Source organism: Coenobita brevimanus, chromosome 30 (assembly GCF_032717465.1).
Source record: "Coenobita brevimanus isolate Jiangsu-jjx chromosome 30, ASM3271746v2, whole genome shotgun sequence".
Lineage (NCBI taxonomy): Eukaryota > Metazoa > Arthropoda > Malacostraca > Decapoda > Coenobitidae > Coenobita > Coenobita brevimanus.
The window spans coordinates 2,234,501-2,254,607 of record NC_136983.1 but is presented as its reverse complement, the minus strand read 5'-3'; the positions used below and the strand labels follow the sequence as shown (position 1 = coordinate 2,254,607).

General features: G+C 40.0%; 1 protein-coding gene across 1 annotated transcript; it reads left to right on the top strand.

The window, feature by feature from the left end:
- Window positions 1–926: 926 nt before the first annotated feature.
- LOC145395229 (solute carrier family 25 member 3-like) lies at window positions 927–19,888 on the top strand. Its single transcript, XM_080268918.1, has 6 exons — window positions 927–984; window positions 6,669–6,797; window positions 7,656–7,822; window positions 11,333–11,569; window positions 12,659–13,025; window positions 19,334–19,888. Exons 2-6 carry the CDS (start codon window positions 6,677–6,679, stop codon window positions 19,495–19,497), a joined length of 1,056 nt encoding a protein of 351 aa, XP_080125044.1. The 5' UTR covers window positions 927–984; window positions 6,669–6,676; the 3' UTR covers window positions 19,498–19,888.
- Window positions 19,889–20,107: the final 219 nt, after the last annotated feature.

The window sequence follows — 20,107 nt, the reverse complement described above, 5'->3', positions numbered from 1 at the left end:
TGCTGTCTGGGACTGTACTAGGACAAGTCCCACCCCGATCCTGGCGAGGGCTGGCCCGGCTGCAGAGTAGTCTGCCGGGGCGGCGTTCCTGCTCGTGGCTGTGTTGAGGGAAAGAGGGGCGCAAGGTCGTGGGGACATTGGCCTGTCTCGCCTGGGCCTTACGCGCGCCCTATGCGCCTCCCCGTGGTCTCCCCCTGGGGTAGGTGTTGGGCCATGGATCTTCCACGGGGTGGGTGTTGCGACAACCCTACCGGGGGTTTCCCGTGGGTGTGGGTACTTCAGATACATTGCAACTTTCATCAATTAATCTCGGGTGAATAATATCGTCAGATATTTGCTGGAACAAAATAGCAAATGGTTAATTCTCCGGAGATGCGTCTTTATTGTTCATAATTTTTGCTGAAATGGATTTCTCTGAGCTGAATTAATCGTCTGAAGTTAGCTAGATTAAAATATACACCAAACTAGCCGGTTACTGAAATTAGAGTTTCCCAGGAATGTTTTACCGAGTAATACCCATTGCAAAATGTTTTCCGACTCCAGAAATTTGATTTTTTTTTTTTCCCCTATTATTACTAGCCAGGCTTAAAAGATCATCCATGCGTTGTGTGATAAGATAAGCGAAAGTACTAATACTTTTAATCTGACTGATAGGATTATCAAACATATGGCCCCAAAAGTGCCAGAAGTCAGCTGATTCCAGTCAACCCCCACACTCATGAGGAGTTCTTGCGTAATGATTGGGTGCTTGTCAATTCACAAGCTGTAGTATTACTCACAGGTATATGAAATTGTTAATCTTTATCCATTCTCTTTTATTAAGAAAAATTTAAGACTGTCTTTCTGGATTTTTAATGCAACCTTCGTATTTATATTTTATCTTATATTCAGTCTGTAGAACAGCATAGATCTTGGCAGGTCTCCAAGGTACCTTCAGCTGCTCGGCTGCATTTGCCTTCCTCTCGTCGGACTGCCATATTGATCGTAAGTAGTGGTCTCTGTGCTTATTTTCACTGATTTTTACGCCTTGGATTATGAATAAAAGGCCTTGAGGAAGTGCTTCAGTTCCAAGATCAGCTCTGCATTCTGTAATATGATTGGAAATGGTGCTGATGCGTCACGTCCCCTGGCCTAGTTTAGAGAAGCCGGTGTCTTGGTTAGCAACGGGTGAAGGTTATGTCGTATCCAATTACACCGTGTTCTCATACACATGCCTTGAATTATAATGTTTTGTATATGTTCCACCAGCAACTTTGAGTGGATATTAGTGAAGTTAAGTTTACCATAGTTTACTTTTGGTTTCAGTGTAAAAGCTAAATTTGTTAAAATGGGTACCGTAGTTGTGATTTAATGATGTATGTCAAAGGTAACTACTATACCATTATTAAAGCCTCCACGGCGGTGTAGCGTGAAGGCGTATGAGTTTGAATACATTGCAGCTCTAGCCCCAACGTTTACACTTTTCCTCCACCCATTTGTCATCCCTCATCCTCTCCACATGCCCAGACCGTCTCAGTCTACCTCCTCATCACAACACTAATACACTCCAGACCCATCCTTTCTCTTAACTCTACCATCATAAACCTAACCCTCCCAGGCTTCACATTCTAGGACGCACTGTACATCCATCTACTCATTTGAGCATGCAGATATCCTCTTCCTTTACTGTCCAGGTTTCACTTCTATACTGCGTTACACTCCTAACATGCCGCCTACAAAGATTCCATAGCATGGAGAAACATGATTGTAAGATATTGAAAACTGTACTTTGGTACAGTACAATACTTAACACGTACCCTTCAGTGCTGATTGAGGGGGCTTCCTTCTTCCTTGGGGGAAGCAGCCTAGGTATATAGATAGATAGATATATATATATATATATATACACACAGTATATACATTCATTCATCATCCAATCCTACATTGCCCCATGAGGAGCATAGGAGCCCGGGGCTAGGCAGTTATATATATATATATATATATATATATCAGTTCAGTTCAGTTCAGTTGATAGGTGAGGAGTATTGCCTTTTCATCGGCACTCCTCTTGTCAATTAATTTTTCTAGTTTATTATTTTTCTTGTATTTAGTTCGTGTTTTGCTCGTGTGTCTTTTGTTTTATTTTGTTTTGTATTTTTTTTTTCTATTCTTTGCTATTTGTTAACGTATTCCTCTTTCTTTCCATAATTTCTCTCTTTTCCTCCATATATTATATAAATAGTCTTTTGTTTTTCCTATATTTTCTTCACTAAACAGTAATTGTCCTATTAAATTGTTTTCATTTTCTATATAAGGCTGTTGTAGGTGTTCTTCCTTATTCCTGTCTTCCTGATACAATGGGCACCATAATAAAAAGTGTTTTATGTTCTCTTCTGCTGCCCCGCACAAATCACATTTAATATTGCCCCCTGAAAATCTCTTCCTATCATTTAGTGGTAAATTATTTGTTCTACTTTTATATAATATTATGGATGCTATGGTATTATCATATATTTTTTCTTCTTTTATATTTGATTTATAATTTTTATAAATTTCCAGACTCTTTTTTTCATTTATTCCTTTCTTCCATTGAGATGAGTCCCAGTTCTTTACTTTTTCTTTGATGTCTTTAATACTAATATTTTTTACTGATTTATTTTCTAATCCTATTTCTCTCATGTATGTTTTTACTGTACATATCCACTGGTCTTTTCTACTTTCCATCTTTTCTTGCATTATTCTTTTAATTAAGTCATTTTTACCTTCTTCTAGTCCATATTTTAAGTACTTGATATAACCTTCCATTATTCTGCTCTGCATACATGATGCCCCTATTTCTCCTCTTAGTGTTGGTATCTGAGCATATCTTGGTGCCCCTAAGATGTATCTGTAAACGCTGTTTTCAATTCTTTGTAGTTCTTCTATTTCGTTTTTTGTAAATTCTAGTATATTTGCCCCGTATAGTATAGTTGGGAGTACCACACTTTTCCAGTAAGTTTTGCCTATTAGTACCTTATTGACACTTTGGGCTATAATTGTGTATGTGATGTTTGCCATCTTTTTAGCTTTTTCAATTATCCGTCTCTTGTGCACTCTAAAGCATCTTCTCTGGTCGTTTATTGTAATTCCTAAATATTTGGTTTCATTTGTTACCTCTATCTCTCTTATTTTTTCAGGTTTGTTTTTCATGTTAAAGATCAGGATTTTACTTTTTGTTTTATTTATATTTAGCCCGCACTCTTCTCCTACTGTAGTCAAACTGTCTACTATTTTTTCTGCCTCTTCTATTGTATGAGCTAGTAGCAGCCCGTCATCTGCAAAGAACAGTGCTGCTATTTTATATATATGTGTGTGTGTGTGTGTGTGTGTGTAAAGCATAAAGGGAATTATAAATATGTTCAGTACTGTACATGTACTGCACATAGAGCCAAACTATTCACAAATTTAAGGATATGCATAATAATGGTTTACTACGCGGGACAGTACGAGTTTGACACATTCCTGTAAAGATACAATTAGGTAAGAACATAGCCATGGCACTGCTGACCCCTGAAACAAAGGGTTAGAATATTGCTATTAAGGAAATTATAATGTGCTTTACAGTCATTACATACGTAAATGTAGCTTTCAGTTCCTTGTTTAGTCGTAAAAAGCACTGAATGCTAAATTTATGTTTAATCTTTTGGCAAGAATGATGATCAAGTAGGGGTCACAGAGTGGGTGAAAAGGTGAGAGGTTGGGTTGAAGAAAGTTAAATTCATCTTGGCTCAGTTATGAATGTTATGCCAGTATGAATTGTACATTAATTTGTCTTTCTTAGTGTACATTTTTACTGTGTGCCTTGTATCATCATTCAGCGAGCAAAAATATTGTATTGTGTCAGTAGTTGTACTGTAGTTTGTTCTCATGTGGTTAATAGAGTGTACTGCTGCTGGAGAGGGAGGCCTTCATGTAGTGGCACAGGTAGAACTGCCCAATAATATATATCATAAGATGGGGTTATTCGACTCACTTTTGGCTATTTTTTGTTCTAAGGTTTGTAATGCATCATTAGGACACTTAAAAAGCTTACTGTATGGTTAATGAAACTTAAATGATCCAACTTCATGTGAAAGTGGATTTTAACATAGAAAAACACAGAAAAGACATTTGAAAAATGAAAATAATGTTTATCAGCACCTGATGGGAGGTAATTGGACTCGATGGGCTTTCCTTTAAAAAGCTTACTGTATGGTTAATGAAACTTAAATGATCCAACTTCATGTGAAAGTGGATTTTAACATAGAAAAACACAGAAAAGACATTTGAAAAATAAAAATAATGTTTATCAGCACCTGATGGGAGGTAATTGGACTCGATGGGCTTTCTTTTAGTGGAACATTTGAAGTTTTCATTTGAATCGCTCCGACCTTCCATGCCTTCTTGCCTGGTATCGTCCTTTGGTTGTGTGCCTTCAGGAGACCCACCTCTCCATTCCCCCTGCTTCAAGTCAAACTGAACCAGCCAGAAGAAGGTTGGTTATATACATTGATTGGTCCTCCTTCAGTCCATGACTGCTATAAGTGTTCAGCCGTGTAAACAACATATGGACAGGGGTGCTTTCCACTGTGTGATGGAGAGCATGGTGGATGTTGAACCCTTCATCGTATTCATGATGTGCTCCGCTTGTGTTATACCAGTCCAGAATACCGTATCTGGAGCCTTCCTTTAGGGTCATTCACGATGTTGGTTTCATTATAGTTGCCGGTAATGATATTTGCAGGAGGGACTCCCGTACGACTTTCTTCTGGCTTTTTGAAGTAGGCACTATGACTTCTTCTGAGACAACATCTTGCTTTCTTGAAATATTTTGTCATATCCTGGAGGACAGCAGGTCTTTATGTCTCTTCAGGATGCCATGTACTTAGTCTGTACCTGGGAGATTACCATTGAAATCCACTATGTAGTGTCTACAACTGTCCAGAGAATACTTGATGAAGTTGCAGCATATAAATTGCCCCAAAGTGTCGAGTCAAATTACCCCATTAGTCTAAAATCATAATATTTTATAAACAAAAGCAGTTAACGTACTTTTTTTTTTTTTTTTTTTTTTTTACTGGGCATAGGCTTCACAGCCTGCTCCCATGGCCCAGTAGTCCTCCTACATATCATACACCTCTACATGTCACCACTTCGGCATTAACACCCACTGTCCATACTGAATACATGCTAGGGCTGTCTGATACAGGACTGGTGTATTGGTATTAGCGGGGGTATTTTTATGACATGTCAGCAGGTCTTCTGATAGATCGGTAAAGTCTGCTTTACATGAAATTCAAATCCTTAAACTGTTCCCTCCCCCAGTGGGGATTTGAACATGGGTCCGGTAGAAAAGCAGGCCACCTCTCTACCGATTGACCCTTAGCTTGTTATTGTAGCCTCTATCCAAGGGACAGCAGGGGAAATTACAATTAATCTTGTCTTTATTGTTGTAAATCACAGCTCAAGAAAAACTGAAAATAGCAGGAATGAAAAACTGATCACAGTTCACCTACCGGTGCCTTCAGCAGGCTATCCCTAAATTTCATTTACTATATAAATTAGTGAATCTAGAATATAGTACCCTATGAAAAAGTACAGTAATAGAAAAGTGAGGAAAATGTACAAAAGAAGTGGAAAGTAGAGTGACACAAGGAAGGAAAATAGCTGGTGCAATGGAGGCCTTGATAAGAAACAGAGGCTTGAGTGTTGCTGTTGCACGAGGCTTATGTGAAGGAGTGTTAGTGCCAACTTCAACATATGGATGTGAGACAATGGTGTGGCATAGGAATGAAAAGTCATGAGTAAGAGCAGTGGAGATGGGACTGCTGAGGAATGTATGTGGAATACGGAGAGTGGATCGGATATGAAATAGTGTGATTTGTGAAAGATGTGGAGTGAGGAAGTCTGTGGACACTAGAATCGAAGTGAGTGTACTGAGATGGTATGGTCATGTGGAGAGAATGGATAACAATAGAGTGGTGAAAAAGGTATATCTGAGCGAATTTCAAGGAGGGAGGAGGCGAGGTAGGCCAAGGGGAAGGTGGGGGGATATGGTGGATGAGTGTGTGAGGAAGAGAGGTATGGAAGTCGGTGAGGGTAGGAAACTGACGAGATCGAGCTGGCTGGATAAATGTCGTGAGGAGAAGCGCATGATCAGGTATTTGGCACCCCTTTTTAACGTGACAGCATCCGGATTGACTCTGTTGGATACATGTATATGAAACTATAGAATGTGCTGAATGTTTTTGGCATATCAGATAAAGCCAGGATTCTGGGGGCTTGAATGATGAGGGAATGAAAGTATGGCCCATTGGATTGGGCAAATTTGAGCTGTCTGGATGTTGCTACTCCTCACCCTGCCCTAGGGTGGGAAAGGAGGTCTAGATGATGATGATGAAAAAGTCAGTTATACCCCAGTTTACACTGTCTGGACCACCTTAAGTCTCATTACCCCTTAATATGCCAAATTGCCCCAGGTGAGTCAAATAGCCCCATCTTACAGTACCTGGTTTGTCCTTCTACGTCCTTACTGTCCCTCAAAAGTGGCATGGTGGACTGCAGAACAAGGGTAGCTTCAAATTGCAGTCCACTAGGTTCACACCCTGGTGAACCTGGGGCCAGAGCTAGAATAACAGTACAGTGTACCAGTGATTGTGTATTTTTTGCAGGATCCAAAATGTTCAGTAGTCTGTGGGAGGTGGCAAAAAAGTCCCCTTTTTGCGTGCCCCAAGAGGTGCACTGTGACGCCCCCAACAAGGACTTGGTGGCACGGCGCTCCATCTCTGCTGCTAGCACTGGTTAGTGACACTGCAAGTCAGGTTTTATTACAGCATTGCACTCTGTGTCATGGCATAAAATGGTACAGTGAAGTCCATCCATTGTCTAGACCATTGTTGTCTCATAAGACTATAGGGACCTGTGGGTAGGCTACTTTGTTCTGAATTGAGATAAGAATGACCAGTTGCACACCTTATATTGGCATTTCTTGAGCAATAAACCTCAACCACCCCATGGAATGAGGCCTTTATGGGCCCCATCCAGTTAGAGAACCTTAATTCACTAGACCACCAGATGTTAAAAATTGCATAAAGTAAATGGGACTAATGCACTACATTACTACATGCCACAAAGACCCACCCTTGATCTCCCTGTGTTCATGAGAGAACTGTCCTGTAAAAGGGAAAGTAGATTTTTTCATTTTTTTATTCTTGCTACCTTGATTTTATTTTCACAGGGATAAATTTCTCAAAGCAGTTAGCTGTAACCTTCATAAACCCCCATAAATATGAGAAGCTCTTTGTGAATTGGGGAAAAAAAAGGCTGGTTGCATGAAGAATAACAGAAAGGACTACCGTGATTGAATGGATTGTTGTTTGGTGTTAAAACTAACCTCACAGTCATTACTCAAAGACTGGAAACTCAGCCGCAAGTAAATAGAATTAATTGAAACTTACGTTGGTACAAATATCATTTTGTGTATTTAAGGTATTTATTTTTTTATCAGCTTCCCACAACTGGATGAAGTAATAATTGGTTTTGGCCCTTAGGTAATATCTCAGTCCATAGAATGCATAGCTGAAGCATGGCCATTCTCATTTTAGGGATACATAAGATGTATGGCATCATTTGAAATGATTAAAACTTTGCCCCCACAGAGGAGAACAGCTGTGAGTATGGGTCGTTGAAGTACTACGCACTGTGTGGGTTTGGTGGACTGCTCAGTTGCGGTATAACTCACACTGCCATCGTTCCACTTGACTTGGTCAAGTGCAGAATTCAAGTTGACCCAGCCAAGTACAAAGGAATCTTCAATGGATTCAAGGTAATTACTACTTAATCTCATATTAAAGCTTGATATATACAATACTGGTATATGAAATAAAGTATACACATAAAAAAAAGCAAAGATTGCAAGAGTTCGAGTATATATTGCGTGAACGATTGTGTATACCACATTACTGGTCATGCAGTTGATAGTTCGTCCACTCTTGTGTTTTTCTTTGTTTTCTTAACTCTGTTTCACCCCACTCATGTAGAAAAGAGGGTCAGGATGATGATCATAATTTCTTATTCATTGTTATGCCTGTATTAAGATCTGTTGTCAGTATAACCTTTCTTAATTTGTGCATCTGTTAGTATAATGCAGAAACAGACCAGATCATAGTACAAAGTGCAACTTCAGCTTTAGGGTAACCTGAGAATTGATAGTATAAGAGGTAGAAATATTGTTAGGCCATTTGCCATTTGTTGTGGAAGTGTTAACTCCTACAATCTGATAATTGTATTATTGGTACTCTCAGAAAATTCAGCCTCTGTTTGGTGGACAGACATTTGATAGTGAAGGGGTTATTGAAGGCTGTTTCTTAACTCCTTCATTGTGAAAAGACTCCAGAGCTGAATAGAATAGTCTGGTATTACCAGTAATATAAAATGTTATCAGAATGAAGTGGTTACGAGCGAGGCCAAAGCCCTCGTGTCTCTCATCAAATAGTGGCATTTCTCACATATTAGCGGCCCAGCCCGACCAGAATGCTTTTGAAAAGCTTATGTCTCAGCAACCGCAGGGCTGATAACTGCATGGTTTGCACCATATGATAGCCCCATTTTTAAAAATTTCTTTTTGACAGGTATCACCTCCCCCTAGTGGTGCATGTGGCACGTGATGCGCGCCAAGTGTGGTATGTCAAAAAATATTCAAAAGAGGGCCACAGGCCAATCAGTTTGTCATAAAGGCACGAAACTTGGTTTGTAGATAGCCATCAATATACTCTAGACATCCTCGGGGTGTAAGGGAACATTTCAGTGCCTTCGGATTTAAAAGGCCTTGCTCGTACCTCTCCAACAAAGGCATTTTGCTGGTTGTATGTATGAGATATCAGTAGAGAGACAGACACATATGGAATTGGGCCCATTAATTGCTGTGTAGATTGGATAGGAAAAGGAAAGGAGACAATGGATAAACTGGTGACAAGAGTATATGTGAGTTTGAATGTGGGCAATAGTGTGGTAGGCCAAGAAGATGAGTGTGTGAGAAAGAAAGTTATGGAAATTGAAGATGCTTCAGAAGTGACAAGGGATCTGTAAGGATGAAGTATATGTGTACAGAGGAACACATGACATGGTTGCACCCATGTTTTTTGTAATTGATAAACTGTAGTGGAGAGAGTGGAATGAAGTGCATGTTGGAGATAAGTAAGAAGACATGGATGAGTCAGACAGTGCCAGCAGAGTGGAAAAGGGCTGTGATTGTACCCCTGTATAAAAATAAAGGTGAGCAAAGTGAGTGGAGGCATTATCATGGCATATGTTTATTGGGTGTGGTAGTGAAGGTATATGGAAGAATTACCGTAGAGAAAGTAAGAGAGATTTCAGAAGTCCTAGTGAGTGATGAACAGGGTGGCTTTGGGAGTGGCAGAGGATGTGTGGATCAAATATTTTCAGTAAGACAGATAGCAAAGAAGGCTTGTGAGAAGGACTATAAGGTGTTTATGGCATTCATGGATCTGGAAAAAGCATAGAACAAAGTAGACAGAGAAGGATTGTGGAAGGTTTTATGCATGTATGGTGTAGATGGTAAGCTGCTAGGTGCTTTTAAGAGTTTTGATGATGGTGGTGAGATGTGTGTAAGGGTTAATGGGCATCTGAGTGAATGGTTCACGATTGGTGTGGACGTGCGACAAGGTTGTGTGTTGTCCCTGTGATTGTTCAATGTACTGTATATATATATGGATGGAGTGATGAGAGAAGTAAAAACACGAGTAATGGAGAGGGGGATGTTGTTGGTAATGAATGGTGATGGATGGAATATCTCAGATTTTTGTATGCTGATGATGCAGTAATACTTGCAAGTACCGGACAAGAACATTGTAGGCTAGTGCAGAGTTTTGCTGATGTCTGTGAGTGTCGTGCCATGAGAGTAAATGTAGAAATGAGTAAAGTGATGGTTATTGAGAGAGGAGGTGACTCCCAGTGTGATGTTACAATGAATGGGGAGAGACTGGAATTGGTGAGAGAGTTCAAATACAGTACCTGGGTACAGTGATAGAAAAGAGAGGAAAATGTGCAAAAGAAGTGGAAAGTAGAGTGACGTGAGGAAGAAAAGTAGCTGGTGTAATGAAGGCCTTGATAAGAAACAGAGGCTTGAGTGTTGCAGCTGCACGTGGCTTACATGGAGTGTTAGTGCCAGCTTTAACCCATACCATCCCAGGCATTTTTGCAATTTTATACCCACCTAATCCCAGACACTTTTTTTGTGACACCCTGACGCTATGACAGACAGTGGCCAACTGATGTTACCCACCCACCCAGAACCAAACTCAGTGCTACAAGTGCTTGGGCACAGTGTTCCCAATACGTTAAGGTACTCCTTAGCAAAAAAGTAGCTAGACTGAAGCAATTTGAGATGTTACTGGGCTCAAATTTTGCTGTCGGCACATCAGATCGGTGGGATTAAGTGAGACTTTTTTTTTTTTTTTTTTAATACTGTCGGCACCATGCCGACGACGGGATTGTATGGGTTAACATATGGATGAGACCATGGTGTGGCATGAAAATGAAAAGTCAAGAGTAAGAGCAGTGGAGATGGGACTGGTGAGGAATGTATGTGGAGTACAGAAGGTGGATAGGATACGAAATAACATGATTCGTGAAAGATATGGAGTCAGGAAGTCGGTGGACACCAGAATGGAAGAGAATGTACTGAGATGGTATGGTCATGTGGAGAGAGTGGATAACAACAGAGTGGCAAAAAAGGTATATGTGGGTTAATTTGAAGGAGGGAGGAGGCAAGGTAGGCCAAGGAGAAGGTGGAGAGATATGGTGGATGAGTGTGTGAGGAAGAGGGGTTTGGAAGTCGGTGAGGCTAGGGAACTGACAAAAGATTGGGTTGGCTGGATGAATTTTGTGAGGAGAAGTGCATGATCAGGGATTTGGCACCCCTTTTTAACGTGGCAGTGTCCGCATTGACTCTGTTGGATACGTTTATGTGAAGCTACAGAACGTGGTGAATGTTTTTGGCGTATCTGGTAGGGCCATGTTTCCGGGGGCTTGAATGATGATTGAATGGAAGCGTGGCTCATTGGAGTTACAAATTTGGGCTGTCTGGACATTGGTACTCCTCACTCTGTCCTAGTGTGGGAAGGAGGTCCGGATGATGATAATAGAACAGTATTTTTTCATTGTATACCTATGTTATTAGTGTTAAAGTACAGTATTGTCATGACCAGTTTAGTGGGCACTAAGATTTTTATAAGTATTTTATGTTACCTTTTTTTGGATCCTACTCACCTAATTTGTTGGTAGGAGTATGGCTATAATGACTTTTGTATTTCAGGTGTCAGTTAGAGAGGAGGGCATGCGTGGACTTGCGAAGGGTTGGGCTCCCACATGCATTGGGTATTCAATGCAAGGCATCTGCAAGTTTGGCTTCTATGAAGTATTCAAAATTCTGTACGGCAATATGATCGGAGAGGAGAATTCATATTTGTACCGTACCTCACTCTACCTGGCAGCCTCAGCCACAGCAGAATTCTTCGCAGACATTGCACTCTCACCAATGGAGGCAATCAAGGTACCAGTATTTTTTTGTAGTTCACCCAGGGTTTGGATGCTTGAATATGTGCGAATGAGTGTCTGGCCTATTTTATCAGGCATGGTGTTTATAGATCTCAATTTTTCATGCATCTTATTTTTTGGATTCAACCTCATCACGTCCTCAGTGGAAAAAAAGTTTTAGGATGATGATGGTGACTTTAGATTATATTATTATCTGCTCAGGTTAAGTGGACCTGCATTGGAGACATAAAGTATGGTTAGGGTAGTGGTGATGTGGCTTTCAGTAGCATGGCAAAGGACAAGTTTGTAACAGACCAAGTGTGGAATATGCAAACATACTTACAGTCAATTCCCTGTCATAACCACAATTCATTTCTGCAGGAAGGACAAGGAAAGGAGAGTGGTTATCCTTCCCTTGTCTCCTCATGAAAAACAAATCATAGTAATATGAGAAAAGTTACCATGAGCTATAACTGTTTTCTGCAGGAAGATCAAGGAGAGCAGAGTGCAATATATACCGTGTCAGGAGCTCATCTTGCAAAAAGAAATCCAAGTTAAGACAGGGAATCAGTCGTAAATATGTGTGAGAATCTCAACCCAGTCTTGGGTAAGCACCCAACATATCTCACTTCAAAACTAAAGTTGTGTTAGATCCTGGGTAAGAAGTGCATGAAGAAATAAATGACTGAATTGTGGGAAGGGGGCATAATTAGTATGAAAAAATTCTTTGTATGTATGGGGAGAGGGGGGGAGCATAATGAGTATGAAGCATTCCATTGTATGTATGGGAAGGGGGGAGCATAATGAGTATGAAGCATTCCTTTGTATGTACAGTGTATTTTAATATGACTTTGTATGGTGTGTGAATATATGTCTGGCCCATTTCACAGGGCATGCTGTTGATAGTTTTCCTGTCATACTTTTTTTTTTTTTTTTTTTTTTTTTTTTTTTTAAATCCTGCCTTACCCATCCTTATGTAGAGGGGGAAAAAATAAAATCAAGGTAATATGCATTTCCCATTTGCAGAGCCAAGTCTTCATAGGGGGTTTCTAATGATGTACACAGGTTTTACTGTGTCTTTAAAGTAATCCATTTGTCTTAACAGGTCCGAATACAGACCCAGCCAGGCTTTGTGTCCACACTCCGAGCTGGTGCCCCAATTATCTATGGTCAGGAGGGGCTGTGGGGCTTCTATAAGGGTGTGGTTCCATTGTGGGGCCGACAGATCCCATACACCATGATGAAGTTCGCCTGCTTTGAGAGGACAGTGGAGGCACTGTACCAATATGTTGTTCCCAAGCCACGTGACCAGTGCAGCAAGTCCGAACAGTTGGTGGTAACCTTTGCCGCCGGCTACATTGCTGGTGTGTTCTGTGCCATTGTCTCTCATCCGGCTGACACCATTGTTTCCAAGCTGAACCAGGATAAGGGATCCACTGCAGTCCAGGTTGCCAAGAAGCTGGGCATGGCTGGTAAGAATCTGCAGCATGACTTGTATATGTTTAGTAACCCCATCACTAGATGGGAAGAAAGTTTAGAATGATGATAATTAAACCTGTTATGCAACCTCTTAATCCTTTCATAATAAAGGCTTTGTAGGTGAATAAGGTAGAGCATGAGTGAATATCAGAAATTTTGCACACACAATGACTGGATATCAGAAATTTAGCACACAATTTGCCAACACTCCTCATGGGGCGACATAGGATTGGATGATGGATGGATGGAATTTGTCTACATTTGCCTATTGTGCATAGTTTACTTTCCACTCAGAAAATGAAAACTATCAACTTTGGAAATATTTGCATGAACAGAACCACTAGAAATCTTAACAACAGTATGTGCATAGGTTGACATCCACCCAAGCATGCCAGTTTACTCTATCTGAAAACTTTTTAGAGTTCCATGTTATTTATTCATTCATTCATCCAATCCTGGGTTGCTCCTTGAGGAACGTAAGAGCCCGGGGCTAGGCACGGTGGTCCTTATATTTAAGATGAGAGTGACCAGCCCCATTCATCCCTGAGTGGCATTACGTGAGCAGTAAAACCCGAACCACCCTTTGGATGTAAACTGACATAGGGTAAATCTGGTTGGAGCGCCTTAATTACCCACTAAACCACCAGGGACCATAATTTGGTTATGTATTTACCTCTTTGTAGTATACAGGAATTGAGCGATGCTCGTGTTGTCCTGTCTCCATATCCACATTTATCTAGTTTACTTTTACACACATGAATGTTTTTCTCCTGCACCACCTTTTTGTCTAAGTCGTTCCAAATACTTAAGTATTTACCCAGTATACATAATTGAGATACACACGAAATATGCTATGCTTGTGGGTTCCCATCGCTGTTTCTCAGTAAGTCAAATTTGGCTTTAAACTCGTTTAAGTTTTTAGACTGGATGATCTCTTTGTCCAGGCTGTTCCATAAATCTATACTTCTGTAAGGAAAGCTATATTTCTTGATATCCTTCAAGCAGCTTGACTTCAATTTCATTCCGTGTCCTCTTGTTGCTCTCTTATTCCATAAAAACAGATCTTCTCAGTCAATTTTATCTACTCCCACCATGGTCCTTAACACTGCAATCATGTCTCCCCTCTTTCTCCTTTCCTCTAAGGAATGCAAATCCAGCCTTTCCAGCCTCTCTCTGTATGACAGATCTGCCAGACTGGGGACCATTTTGGTTGCTGTTCTTTGTATTCTCTCAATCTTGTTTATATCTTTCTTTTTGTGTGGGGACCACACTACTGCTGCATATTCTAACCTGGGGCAGATCATGGCCACTATCAATTTTTTCATCATCTCCTCATCCATATAATGAAATGCTTCTGTTATGTTAGTCAGGAGTTTATAAGTCTCTCTAACTATCTTATTAATGTGCTTTTCAGGTGACAAACTATCTTGGACCAGCACTCCTAGGTCTTTCTCTTCTCTCATTTTAGTGATTAATTCATTACCCAACAAATAATTCATCGATGGCCTCCTGGTACTTTTACCCATTTCCAATATTTTACATTTCTTTACATTAAATTTCATTTCCCACTTCCAGCTCCAATCATGTATCCTATCCAGATCCTCCTGCAGCATTTTACAATCCTCCTCAACCTCTACCTTCCTCAAAATCTGTACATCATCAGCAAACAGACTTGCATAACTGTTCACTCTATCTACCATATCATTTACGTAAATCAGGAACATTACTGGCACCAACACCGAGCCTTGGGGGACTCCACTTGTTACATCCCTCCATCCAGACATCCTATCCTTTATTACTGTCCTCATTTGTCTGTCTCTCAAAAAGTCTCTCATCCATTCCAGGAGTTTCCCCTTCAGTCCGCCTATATATTCTAGTTTCCACATTAGTCTCTTATGAGGTACCTTGTCAAAGGCCTTCTCTAAGTCTAAGTACACACAATCCACCCAACCATCTCTCTCCTGTACCACATCAATCGCTCTTGAGTAAAAGCTCAACAAGTTAGAAACACATGACCTTCCACTTCTGAATCCAAACTGACATTCGGCCAAAATATTCATTTCTTCTAGATGTTTTATCCATCTGTCTTTCAGGATTCTCTTGCACAATTTTGCGACCATGCTGGTTAGAGACACTGGTCTATAATTCAGGGGTTCTTCCCTGTTTCCTCCCTTATAAATTGGTACCACATTTGCCCTCTTCCATTCTTGTGGCACTTTCCCCTCTTCTAGAGAACACATGATTAAACTGTGAATTTTATCTGCCAGTTGTTCTCTGCATTCCTTCAGTACCCAATTAGAAATTCCATCAGGTCCTGGGGCTTTCCTTACATCTTGAGTTTCCAATAATTTGTACACTTCCTGTACCTCCACTTTTATATCTTTTATCACCGGTACATTTCTAGTCACTCCCTCCCCTTCCACAAACTCTTTTTCATTAGTGAAAACTGATTGGAAATTTTGTTCATTATTTCAGCTTGCATTGCTGCATCTTTATAGACCTCTCCTTTTACTTTCAATTTAGTGATTCCTTCCCTTTGTTTCAATTTGCCATTAACAAATCTATAAAACAGTTTGGGTTCATCCTTGCATTTGTCTGTTATACCTTTTTCAAAATTCATTTCTTCTTCTCTACGTATTCTTGTGTAATCATTTCTAGTTCTTTTATATTCTTCCTTTGTTCTGGTGTTGCCCTTCTTTCTCCAGTTGTTCCACACCTTATCTCTTTCTCTTTTGGCTATCATACACCTTCTATTAAACCACTCCTTTTTCCTGTTTTCTTTCCCTCTTACTCTTGGTACAAATTTTTCCACTCCCAAATTGTAGAGGTCTAGAAAGATATCCCACTTCCTCTGTATCTCTCTCGTTTCTCTGAATTTTCTCCAATCCGCATTTTCAAAAAAGTTTCTCAGTCCTGTGAAATTAGCTTTCCCAGAGTTGTATCATCCCTGTCTATGAAGCTCGTCTCTTGGCTCGACGTTCCCTATTATCATCTGGAACTCAATGACCGCATGATCACTTTTTCCTATAGGACAGAAATATTTCAATGATTCTATTACATCGGGTTCTTTGGTAAATAGTAAATCTAACCTTGCTGGTGTGTCCTCACCTCGGAACTGTGTCTCTTCTCTGACCCATTGCGTCATCACATTATTCATTATTATGTTTAATAATATGGTGCCCCACGAATCCTCGCTGCCTCCTGAGTCCCATTCCTCCCAGTTCACCTCTTTACAGTTAAAGTCACCCACCAAAATTATATTATTGCTTTTCTCAATTAGTTTTTGTAAATAGCTAGCCGTATCTGACAACATCTCTTGGTATTCGTCATCATTCCATGCTCTCGTCTTAGGGGGACCATACACTACCGCCATATCTCTCTTGACTTTCTCTCCAGTTTCTAATTTCGTGTATATCACTTCAGCCCTGCCTTCTCCCATTTCCACGGTATCTACATTTATGTTGTTCTTCACTGCTATCATCACTCCTCCTCCCGTTTTTTATTTTCGGTCTCGTCTCCACAGATTGTATTTACCATCTCCCAAATGAACACCAACATCCTCTCTTAATTTGGTCTCTACAAAGCACATGACATCAGGTTCATATTCTCTCAAGAAAATATTAATTTCAATCCTGGCCGATATTAAACCATCAGTATTAGTGTATATCACCTTTAAAATATTTTTCATGTTTTTTATACCCTCTTCTATCCTTCTCTCCGTCATTACCACTTTCTCAATTTCTAATCTTTCACAGCTATCCCCCTTAGTTTCCTTAAATACCACTTCCTTACTTTCATATCCAATACTCTCCAAAAAAAAGTATTACATTCTTCCTCTGTCCTCTTATCATTTTTTTTCCTTTACTTGATCCTTCAATGATTTTAAAACTTCTCTTTCTTCTTCATTTAAATCTTTTCTTATTATATTTTCCATTCCAGCCTTTTTGCTTAATATCCAGGTCATTTTGAGTATATCATTTACTAAACTTTCTGATGTCAACTTGACTCTCATTGGTCTTGTTTCCCCTTTCCTATAAGGCCCTATCCTCCTTACTTCCTCAATTTCTTTTACCCACTTGTCTCCTTCGGGGTCAATTTTGCCTAATATACCTCTCACCAGGTTCGTGTCTCTCGAGTCTCACGAATCTAACCTTTTCTTCCTCCTCTCTGTTTCCAAATGTTACCACACATGTGTTCCTTTCTACAGTTTCTCTCACTATTTTCTCTTTTTTCTTCAGTATTTTCATTACATTTTCTTCCATCTTTTTCTTGTTCATTTCCCTTTCTTCCTGGATGATTTCTCTTAAGCTGACCACTTCTTTCTGTTCTTCTTCTACGTGTGCCCACTTTGCCTTGTGTTCTTCTAATACACTACTCACCTTCTCTGTTTTATTAGTACTCTCTTCTAGTTTCCTCCTCAATTCAACATTTTCACGCTTCAAATTTCTGATTTCTTCATTCGCCGTCTCATTGGACTGGGATCAGACTCTGTATAGTAATTTCCGTATTCTCAGACACGTCCTTTAACACTAAATTCTCCACTTTCTTTTCAAGTTCATTAATCCTCATTATCAGTGTTTTAACCAGATCCATGATATTAGTATTTCTATCAAATCCAGGAAATTCGAGTCCCTCGGTGTTTACATTTTCGGCCATGTTGGATGTTGGTTACTGTAGCAAAAACAGCTGTTACCGAAAATACTACAAAACATTCATGTATATTCTTCCCAATAAATCTTTATATTTTTGGTAGTCTATATTAACTTACAATATTTTAAACTTAAAACAAAACCATAGGAGACAGGATAAACATAATTCCTGGAAACTACTAAGGTATGCAGCCTGGGCCTGGGAGCTGTTGAGAGACACGTCCGTCCGTTGTGGCTGTCCGTAACTGTGTGGTTACCACCAAGTGTGGTAAATGGTTTCCTGGTGTACAGGAAACCATTTGGCTCGTAACTCAGTGTAGAGTCACTTGTAGACAGAAGGAAGAGGAAAGAAAGAAGGAAAGGACATAAGAGAAAGAAGGAAGGAAGGAAGAGAGGAAGGGGCAGCCACCCAAGAGCAGCACCACAAACAAAAATGGAGCCACCAATCTCAACTGCTATCAGTTCCTAAGGGCAGCTGATGGTGCATTACCCCCATTAAATTCCCCAGATGATTCACATCTGCTAGACATGTGATAAACCCATTTGGAAATAAAATATTTCTTTCCTAGAAACAACTGTATATGCCATAGATAAATAACAGGTGTGAATGTTTTTGGCATCTCAGATAGAGCCAGGATTCTGGGGGCTTGAATGTGAGTATGGAAGCATGGCCCATTGGATTGGGCAAATTTGGGCTGTCTGGATGTTGCTACTCCTCACCTTGCCCTAGAGTGGGATAGGTGGTCTGGATGATGATGATGAAGAAGAACTTTCATTAAAACTTTACCTTCCATATTTGCAATTGTAGTTCACTGCACCTAAATTTCTCATGTCCAAACCACATTGGTATTCTGATTCTGCCGTGTCACATAAAGAATTTGCATACAGAGTCTGTATAGATTGTGCAGGAGGGAGTGATATTACCTGAGGCCTGGGGGGAAGCAGAAGCTAGAATTATGACTGAGGAGTTGAAAGGAAGGATTGGATTGTAATTTATTGTTGTGATGAGTAGGGGCAGATTGAGTTGGTTTGGATAGGTTTGAGAGGATGGAAGATGACAATTGGGTGCAGAAGGTGAGAGGTGTGAATGTTGGGGGTAGGGTTGCAAGAGGCAGACCAAAAAAGACTTGGAACAAGGTCATAGAGTGTGACCTCAGGTATAAGGGAATGAATAGGGAGACTGACAGAGTTTGAACAGCTTGAAGAGCTGCCACTAGGTGACCAAGGACAACACGTGCAAGCATGTTGGAGCCTTTTTAAATTATATGATACAATTCCTTCCTCATATGCTTTATGTTCTTGATGAGACAAGTAAGCTTTTATTTCATTCTTCTGACCACCTGTGAAAATGGGAAGTTACTTAGTTTGGCGATGCACAAGATCTTATTCAAACTCGGTTTCCCTGTAGTCTGTGGGTTGAAAGAACCAGACAGTAGTTCTAAGTCTCACTGGGGACACAAAATGGAGAAGGGAAGTGGTAAATTAACCTAAACTGTGGGCGGTACGAGGTTGTTTGCAATGCAAGTGTGTGGCTGCTGAATTGCTGAAGTTTATGATTTTTTATTTCCATCCCCCCCACTCACAGCCTGTACATGCCACTCATGTCATGCAGGGAGGATGTGTTTTTGATGCAATTTAAATTGTGTTTATAGGATTGTGGAAGGGTCTGTTCGCACGTATCATCATGATTGGTACCCTGACTGCACTCCAGTGGTTCATCTATGATGCAGTGAAGGTCACCCTGGGTCTGCCCCGCCCACCACCACCCACCATGCCAGAGTCACTCCGGTTGAAGCTTGAAGGAAAGCAGGCCTAAAAAGTATGCTTCAGCATTCCAGGTTTTCTCCGGACTTCTGACATATTCGTACAATGGAAATATCACCCATTATAGTATTGTACCTAAATTTAAAAGATAATCATTTAATGTTGGAAAATTTTAGTACAATCTTATGACAAGTTGTGTAGTATGTTTTCATTGTATGAAACTGCTGCTGGCAGAATTCAAAATTTTTGCTCATTGCAACTGTACAGTGTAGTGGCATGACTTGTTTGAATGTGACAGTTTTTGCAACTGTCGTACTCTGTTTTAGTTTGGTTTAAGAATGATAAAATTTAACTTATTTTTATCATAGGCTGTCTTTGTACATGCTTCTTCATGTAACAGATGTATATAGTAAGATACAATTGTATAATAAATTTAAACAATTTTCCTATTTTATTTTGAAAATACATAATTTTTAAAAGCAACTTTTTAAAAAGACAGTACTGAACTAAGAATTCTTGTCTTGCTTTGAAAAATAAATAGGGGTAATGCTGAAGATAGTGACCTTAAACAAAGCATTAAAAAGAAAAAGAACAAAAATAACTAGTATTCTCTTTCCGGCTCATCCTTACAAAATCGAATAAATTAAATTCTTGTTCAACTG

Coding starts and splice junctions, on each gene's coding strand:
- LOC145395229 (XM_080268918.1), top strand. CDS start 6,677: ATGTTCAGTAGTCTGTGGGAGGTGGCAAAAAAGTCCCCTTTTTGCGTG. Junction 6,798..7,655: donor CATCTCTGCTGCTAGCACTG/GTTAGTGACACT, acceptor TTGCCCCCACAG/AGGAGAACAGCTGTGAGTAT. Junction 11,570..12,658: donor CACCAATGGAGGCAATCAAG/GTACCAGTATTT, acceptor TTGTCTTAACAG/GTCCGAATACAGACCCAGCC.